Source organism: Physeter macrocephalus, chromosome 15 (genome assembly GCF_002837175.3).
Source record: "Physeter macrocephalus isolate SW-GA chromosome 15, ASM283717v5, whole genome shotgun sequence".
Taxonomy (NCBI): domain Eukaryota; kingdom Metazoa; phylum Chordata; class Mammalia; order Artiodactyla; family Physeteridae; genus Physeter; species Physeter macrocephalus.
The window spans coordinates 78,906,241-78,915,120 of NC_041228.1; the positions used below are offsets into that span (position 1 = coordinate 78,906,241).

At 44.6% G+C, this 8,880-nt stretch overlaps 1 protein-coding gene across 1 annotated transcript in view; it reads left to right on the forward strand.

The window, feature by feature from the left end:
* The window catches only part of ST18 (ST18 C2H2C-type zinc finger transcription factor), a 72,302-nt gene that overhangs the window by 25,512 nt on the left and 37,910 nt on the right, over nucleotides 1–8,880 (forward strand). The window contains exon 9 of the mRNA XM_024127023.1: nucleotides 7,670–7,915. Coding sequence (XP_023982791.1) covers nucleotides 7,670–7,915 — 246 coding nt within the window. The remainder of the gene's footprint in view (nucleotides 1–7,669; nucleotides 7,916–8,880) is intronic.

Sequence of the window (8,880 nt, forward strand, 5' to 3'; positions counted from 1 at the left end):
TTTCTGCATCTATTGAGATGATCATATGGTTTTTAATCCTTAATTTGTTAATGTGGTGTATCACATTGAATGATTTGCATATATTGAAGAATCTTTGCATCCCTGGGACAAATCCCACTTGATCATGGTGTATGATCCTTTTAATGTTCTGTAGGATTCTGTTTGCTGGTATTTTGTTCAGGATTTTTGCATCTCTTTTCATCAGTGATATTGGCCTATAATTTTCTTTTTTTGTGATATCTTTTTTTGGTTTTGGTATCAGGGTGATGGTGGCTTCGTAGAATGAATTTGGGAGTGTTTCTCCCTCTGCAATCTTTTGCAAGAGTTTGGGAAGGATCGATGTTCGCTCTTCTCTAAATGTTGGATAGAATTCGCCTGTGAAGCCATGTGGCAGCCATCTCTATTGTCTGTGTGGCCCTCTGCTCTGTGCCCTTTGCTTAATGTAGGATTAAGTGTAAACAGTCTTCCCGTCCACATTGAATACTATCCTGATTCTCTCTCCACCAGGATTTGGTGTTGCCTCCGTGGCAGGCTGTCAGTACGTTTGTTTTTTCTAGCCAAAATCCATAGATGTCTTGAGTTCCTCCTAGCTTAGAAAGAAGGATACGCAGCTTTTCCCTACCATCCCTGGGACAAATCCCACTTGATCATGGTGTATGATCCTTTTAATGTTCTGTAGGATTCTGTTTGCTGGTATTTTGTTCAGGATTTTTGCATCTCTTTTCATCAGTGATATTGGCCTATAATTTTCTTTTTTTGTGATATCTTTTTTTGGTTTTGGTATCAGGGTGATGGTGGCTTCGTAGAATGAATTTGGGAGTGTTTCTCCCTCTGCAATCTTTTGCAAGAGTTTGGGAAGGATCGATGTTCGCTCTTCTCTAAATGTTGGATAGAATTCGCCTGTGAAGCCATGTGGCAGCCATCTCTATTGTCTGTGTGGCCCTCTGCTCTGTGCCCTTTGCTTAATGTAGGATTAAGTGTAAACAGTCTTCCCGTCCACATTGAATACTATCCTGATTCTCTCTCCACCAGGATTTGGTGTTGCCTCCGTGGCAGGCTGTCAGTACGTTTGTTTTTTCTAGCCAAAATCCATAGATGTCTTGAGTTCCTAGCTTAGAAAGAAGGATATGCAGCTTTTCTCTACTCTTGACTTCTATAGCAGAGCATAGAAGCATTTTTGGTGTACCAGAGATATTCTGGCAGATGGACTCAGCTGTCCCACCTGAAGGGTCTGTAGGTGCTGGACTGCCCAAGCACAGGTTAGAGCCCCTCAGAGACCCCGCCTTCAAGGAGCTTACAGTAAGAGAAGGACAAAAGAAGTGGTCGTTCCAGGTGGAGAACTGGGTCTTCAGAGGTGACGTTCCTGAGGTTCAGGGGAGGCATGGGTGGCTTGTAGGGAATTTGATCAGAATTTGGACAAGGGATTTATTTTCCTCTGCCTCCATGTCCTTCCCTTTACCCGATGAGCTTCTCTGAAGTTGCTTAAAGAGCCCAAGAGGAGAACAAATTACAGATCATGTGCAGGAGCGTGACCTTGTTAAAATCAAGCCAAAGGACACTAACCTTGAGATCGCCTTCATCCACGGGTCGGAGCTAATACAGATTTGTTTTTCATGCTGTGTGCAGACTCACAGCTGACTCCAGGTTTATTGGGAGACCTGAATCCGTGATTTTGAAAATCCCTACTCTGCTGGAAGATAAGGGGGTGAAGGCAGACTTCAGAGATGCAAGAGAACATCTTCTAAAGACAGCGAAGGACGATAGGCACGGTCCAAAGTGTTCTACTCCTTCCAAAATTTCTCAGCCTGAGCGTCTGCCCACCCAACACTCAGACGCCTCCTTCACGGCTCCTCCCCAGCACTGAGCTGAGATGCCAGGGCTAACAATGCCCATCGCTGCCCAAGCTTGAGCCCACCACATCCTGAAAGTAGATCTTAGAAGGAATTGTTTATTTGTTAAAATCCAGTCCAGCACGTACCCAGCGGGCCTACGCCGCCTAAATCACTTGTGCGTGTTTTAAGTATCTCTCTGAGGAATCGAGTCAGGAGGAAAAGTTAGTAATAGCAATCCTTAATGGAGATTGTCGTGGTTACGGGTCCTTTTGTCTGAAGGATGAACCCCGTCTCAATGCTAGCACGGTCCTTGGTGCTGAGATTTGTATACTGTACTTTACTTCCATTTGGAATTAATGTGAGTTTGCAGAGCTCACATGGACCACAGCTTCCATCACTCCCCCTTTAGTCTGGGGACGGGTGCTCCCGAGATGAGGGCGGGGCTGAGTAGAAGCGGGCGGCATAAGGAGGGAGCGGCGGGGCTCTGCCACGTTCCCTAAGACCCGAGCTCCATCCTCCTTCTTCCCCATCTTTCTCCTCCTCTTCCTCCCCTCAGCAGAGGTAGGAATAGGCACACTGTCTATCTTTATCCCGATCGCTGCCGCTTGCCAAGCGCTCTGTTGTTTGTTTTGGTGTTTTCCCCACCTGTTTAGACAAAGTGGCATATGCACAGTGTGCCTTGAAAGAAAACAAAAAATTGACACTTGCTTGAAATGTTTAAAGTTCAAAGTCTGTTTTGTGCTTGAACAAGGCGTAGACACAGCAGGATGTCACGTCGCCGTTCCTGCTGCCTCTGCTCTCAGAAATAGCCTGGCGGCTCTGGGGGTGGTTAGAATCCAAAAGCAGCCTTTTGCGGTAGCTTTAACATGAAGTCAGAGGATGCTATAGAATGTGAGTGAAATGTCCTGAGGGACCTGAGTCGGGATCTCAAGGAACCAGCTGACACGTATGGGGAAACTGCCTCTTTTCCTCAGCGTGGAACAGCATAGGGAGGTCTCTTCGGGTCCAAAAACCTAATCAAATTATTCTTATTATCAGTTGTTGTTTATTGAACACCTACTATGTGCCAGGCACTGTAAATAAGCACTCTGCCCATAATAATCCTTTTTAATCCTTCTAGAAACTCTGTAAAGCAGATACGATTATCCCATTTTGCAGGTGAAGAAAAGTAGTGTGGAGATACTAAATAACTGCTTCCGAGTGGCACAGCTATAGCCACTGGAGCAAAAATTTGAATCCACATGCGTCTAACTTCTGACCCTCCTGAAGGGTTTATCATTCCCTGGTGTACAGACTCCTGGCCCACCAAGAGTTTTCACTGTGATTCCAAGTGCCAGGCAAAGACTTGGGGGAAATGGTTATGAATTTAACTTTAATTTTATACCTTATATCAGCCACTTGATTCTCCTCTGAATTCCATCACTGGATTTATATTGAGTACATTTCACAAGTCTATACTCTTAACAGTTTTAGTATTTGATTGCTGTTTAGTAAGAATAAGATGTTTTCAGTTCATTGATTTATTTTACTTTGTTTATTTATTTTATATGTTTGTGGCATGCGGGATCTTCGTTCCCGGACCAGGGATCGAACCCGCACCCCTGCAGTGGAAGCGCAGTCTTAACCACTGGACCGCCAGGGAAGTCTCTCATTTGTTTATTGTTAATACCCTGCCTACTTATTTTTTTTTTTTTGAGGATAGGCAGGAGGATTTTTTAATATTTTAATTTAATTTTTATTTTATATTAGAGTGTAGTTGATGTACAAGGTTGTGTTCGTTTACAGTGTACAGCAAAGTGATTCAGTTGTACGTACACATATATCCATTCTTTTTCAGATTCTTTTCCCATAAAGGTTATTACAGAGTACTGAGTAGAGTGCCCTGTGCTATAAATAGCACAGGATAAATTAGGAGTTTGGGATTAACATATACACACTACTATATATAAAACAGATAATCAACAAGGACCTTCTGTATAGCACAGAGAACTCTACTCAATACCCTGCCTACTTTGAAAACATTTCAGAGGACTTTCGATACCAGAAAGATACTCCCCCAAGCAGACTCCCTGAAGCACAAGCAGAAGAGCAGAAGTGGCAGGTTGGAAGCAGAAGCCAGGCTGCGGGCCACCTGTCTGCATGTCCTTTTAGCCCAGTCACAAAGGCAGGGTGGTGGGGCCCTCTCTCGTATTAACAGAAAACCTGCCAAATAAGGAAAACGAGGCTATCTTATCCTATCAATGTCTTGAAAGTTAATGCTTTTCATAATCAGAACATTTAAGGTAAAATTACAATTTTGCTTTTTTTTACTTCATCACCATCTTTGAATGTAAGATCATTTTTAATTGTTGAAACAACAGAAGATCATCATTTGCCCGGAAAATATTGGAGGAAAACAGCCATTGGCCTATCCTCTAACTACAAATGCAAGAATTTCTGTGTTTTCCTGTTTGCTCTTCTGCAGAAAATGAATTTCTCCCCATTTTCCCTAGCTGTACACATAGCCAGCATGCCAGGCTGTCTCCTGCTTTCAGTGACATAAGTCTTTTCCCTGTTGCAACAAACTTCTCATAATTATCACTTGACTGAGCACATAACATGCCATTTTTAAAAATTTATTTATTTTTATTTTTATTTATTTTTGGCTGCGTTGGGTCTTTGTTGCTGTGCGCGGGCTTTCCCTAGTTGTGGCGAGCGGGGGCTACTCTTCGTTGCGGTGCGCAGGCTTCTCATTGCGGTGGCTTCCCTTGTTGCGGAGCATGGGCTGTAGGCGCACGGGCTCCGTAGTTGCGGCACGTGGGCTCAGTAGTTGTGGCGCGCGGGCTCTAGAGCGCAGGCTCAGTAGTTGTGGCGCACGGGCTTAGTTGCTCCGCGGCATGTGGGATCTTCCCGGACCAGGGCTCCAACCCGTGTCCCCTGCATTGGCAGGCGGATTCTTAACCCTTGCGCCGCCAGGGAAGCCCTTTTTTAAAATTTATTTATTTTTATTTTGTTTTATTTTTGTAACATGCCATTTAATAGATGCAGCGCAGTATCATTTCTCTGTTGGCAGACATCTGAGTCACTTCTTATTTTATAGCACAGATAAGACTTATAATGAAAAATTATCTCAGCTTTCAGTTGAATAATAATTTATAATTGTATAATTTATATATAAATTATATAACTTAAAATAATAATTTATAGTCTATTTCACTAAAAATGTCTTGTATGCACAAAATAAGCTCCTTGAAGTGGGGACACTGTACGTTTCAGTTTTCTTTTCCCCGTAAATATCGTGGCTTGAAAATATTCTGTGCTTTCTCAGTCATTTCATGAACAAATACATCTGTATTATTACAGGTAGCATCTGTAACTCAAAAGTAGCTGAACTAGATGGTCACTGATGTCGCTCCAGAGTTGGAAAGTGTATGAGTAGTGTTAGACCAGCCTCAAAAAGCTTAAAATTCAAATAATGAAAACAAGGGTCTAAAACAGCCCTTTCAGAAATGAGTGTACTAGGCTTCGGACTGGGGGTCCATGTCAGGGGGGAGCCGCTCCTTCCCCCTCCTGCCGCCCCTCCCACCCTGTCCTCATTGTTCTGCTATTTGGAGTTTCAAGCACAGAGAGAAGTGATGTCTGTTGATACTGCTCTGAATAAAATCCATGCAGTAAACGTCTGATCCACCCATCCACGGGCAGAAAGGGGCCCTTCCCTGGTGCTGTGTGTAATTGTTGAACGCGTCTGTGAGCTCACTTAAAGCCCATCTGTACCCGCACGGCCTCCTGCTCCCCACAGCCCGGTCAGGTGCGCAGAGCAGCCGGCTGGGGCACGGGGTGCAGAAAAGCACCTCTTTTAAACATTAGGAGTGATTCTTTTTTTCAATCAGCCCATGATTACTCAAGATGTAGGACCATCACAACTCTGAGAATCTCCGATTTTTTAATTTACTCATTGGAAGTTTTTTTTTTCCTGTAAAAGCTAAAATATATATTAGTGTTGTCTTGGAATAGTTGGGTTTTTTTCAGCAAGGCTCCAATCTGCACTATTTATGGGTTTTGCACTATAAAACACTGCAGCCCAGTCACGTGGCTCCTTTTTCCTAAGCCATCTGTCACAGAGGTCTGGAATTTTATGTGAATGTTGGTTGTGCAGTCTTAACCCAAGTTTTTTATTTTTTTTATGAAAAATGTCAGCAACTACAATATTTAGCATTTTACTTTACATTGGCCATTAAACTTGATAGCTATAGCTCTGTTTCATTGCTATAGTTGCGTATCAGCTATGAAGCCAAAAATTGCTTCGATGTACTCCTGGCAGAATACATTGTATCACGGAGAGAGCACGTAGCACTGATATGGTTAATATCTTGGATTTTTGTAACTAAGGTTTATTAATGCTGGGATAAAAACGTATTTGATATTATACAGATGGCATAAGATGTGGTGGTTACTAAGTTATTATCCCGGATAAGCTGTACTGTGAAATTCAGGGCTTAAAACGATCACGGGAGATTAAACTATTTACTGAAAAGGACAGAAAGATATGACCAAACATCTTAGCACAAATACATTAGAAGTGTATTTACCCCCCACAAATATAATAGAGCATTTCTACCTCATAGGCTGAGAGATTGAGAACAGGAACTTTGCAGGTCAAACACGCAAACAGAAGAGAGGCTTTTATTTTTCAACTCAGGCGGCCGCTCCGGTGGATCACGTCTCAGGGGGAACCCCTGGGGAGGGGGTATGGGTGCAGTGTAAATGGGGAGTTAAAAGAAACCCCTGGGAAGTAACCGTCAGGGATCTGAGGAGCATATCCAGAGAAGACTTCCGCTTTGCCGGCCAAAAGGAAAAGAAAAGAGACATTGTCCGGAAGCTAATTGTGAACTGATGGATGACGGTTACAATGCTGCTCAGGTATTCATTTGACCCACTTGCGAGGGTGACGAGCCCGTTCGCCCCGCCTTCTGGGAGTTACTGCCTGGCGGTGTTCACGGTTCAGGGCCATGCGTGCCATCCTCGGGCACGTGAGTTGTGGAAGGTCCGGGGCACATGGGGACTTTGTTGGCACTCGAACCTTAAAAAGAAAACGAAGCTTAGCCAAAGGTCTCCTGAAGAGAAACGCCGTGAGGTAGAAGTCAAGTCTCATAGTGAGTATCTGGAAAAGAATCACCTTTACTTTGGAGTTTTCACTGTGGAACTTACCCCCCGCTGCCCAGCCCGTCCTGTCATGTGACACCTGGTACCTCCGCTCCAGGCCCCCAGGGGAACTTTCGTTTACACCGCCCGCCTCGCCCAACACGCCCGCCACGAGTTAACCAAGCTTTTCTGGCGCAAGGCATCCGGGGTAAAATGTCACTTTCATACTAATCTAATATAGTTCTCGTATTTCCCGGTAAAAAGTCTCTTCCAGCTGGTTGTTTGTGCGTGTTTTTCACGTTAGATTAATATTGTGATGGGGGAAGAAAATTGTGCCTCTTTATAAACTCAAGTGTTAACGCTTCAGAGGATGAATTGGGAGTGATAATTCTGCAAACTAGAAAGGAAGGTTTAAAGCTAAACTTGGGGGAAAAAAAAAGATAAAACAGGTTTTTCCAGTACATTTAGTATTTGGACCATCTTATTTATATTAGGCTTACTTTGTTTAAACCCAGAAACACAAAGCTCACTAATGGGGCTGCTCTGAAAAGTCTGCCTAAGAATTGAACATTAACCAAAGCAAATCAGAAAGCTAGATTTAAAATCAGCTATACTTACATAAAAGCTTGCATTTAAAATGATCCCTTAAAAGCCCACATGGCTAGGCTACCACTGCAAACTGCTTAAATGTTTTTCTGTTTCCTATTGTACACCAGGGAGCCGAGATAGAAGTGGATGAAAATGGCACACTGGACTTAAGCATGAAAAAAAACCGAATCCTGGACAAAGCTGCACCCCTAACTTCCGCTAACCCTTCTCTTCCAACTGCTTCCTCTTCCCCATTCAAAACCAGCAGCCTGTTGGTCAATGCCGCCTTCTACCAGGCCCTCTGTGATCACGAGGGCTGGGACACGCCTATCAACTATAGCAAAGCTCACGGGAAGACAGAGGAGGAGAAAGAGGTATTGTTTCAATGTGGCCGATAAGCTTGAGACGGAGCGTGATCGGAGGGTGTGGTCAGCTTTTTCCTCCTGGATTAATTCTCACAATCCTGTGTAGATAATACGTAATTCTGTACCTTGTTTTCGATTTTGGTAAAACGATGGTTTTAAATTTCAGGAGGAATTTATAAATGAATCCAACGTTTCCCGCCCCTTGCCTAAAACACTATGTCATCAGAGTGCGTTGTACCCCCGTTACGGCCGAGTAGTGTGCGCTGCGTGAGAGGTGATGTCACCTCTCCCTCGGACACGGCAGCCTGTGAGGGGCAGGGTGTCACTCGACACCAAGCCGCCAGCCTCCGGGTGCCGCGGAACACGAGAACGGATGCGGGGCAAGGATGCATCCCGTCAAATTCCTTTCCGTGGTTTCGTGGAAGGATGGCGTTGGCACCCCTATGTGCAGAGCCGTGGTCCGGGGCCTGATCGTGGACGTGGGATGTCTCAGTCACGGCAACTCCAGAGCTGTGGGCCGCGTTATCCTTGGAGGTGGCGTCACCCCTGGAAGCCAGACACGGTGGCCGTGCGGGAATTCATCAGCCCACATCTCACAGCTGGAGCGCCCTGGCTGGGTCTGATTGGCCTTGACTCAGTGTCATTCGAAGGGGTTCATGGCCACACGCTCTCCTGGTTAGACTCAGTGACGTTGCAGATGTGGCCCCAGCTTTACTGTAGGTGATTCTGTTTGTCAGGGAAGTGGTTGCTACTTGCCAGTTGACGTGTTTAAAGAACTGAAATAGGCGTTTGAAAGGGTGTATCGTCACCTTTTTTGGTGGTGTGACGCTCAGAGGCTTTGGTGGAAGGCTAATTTCGTTTAGCATGTGCTTCATGTTTTGTTGGAGTTGATTTACAGTATCCTGTGAGTGTCAGGTACAGCACAGCGGCTCAGTTATACGTGTGTGTGTGTGTGTGTGTGTGTGTATTCTTTT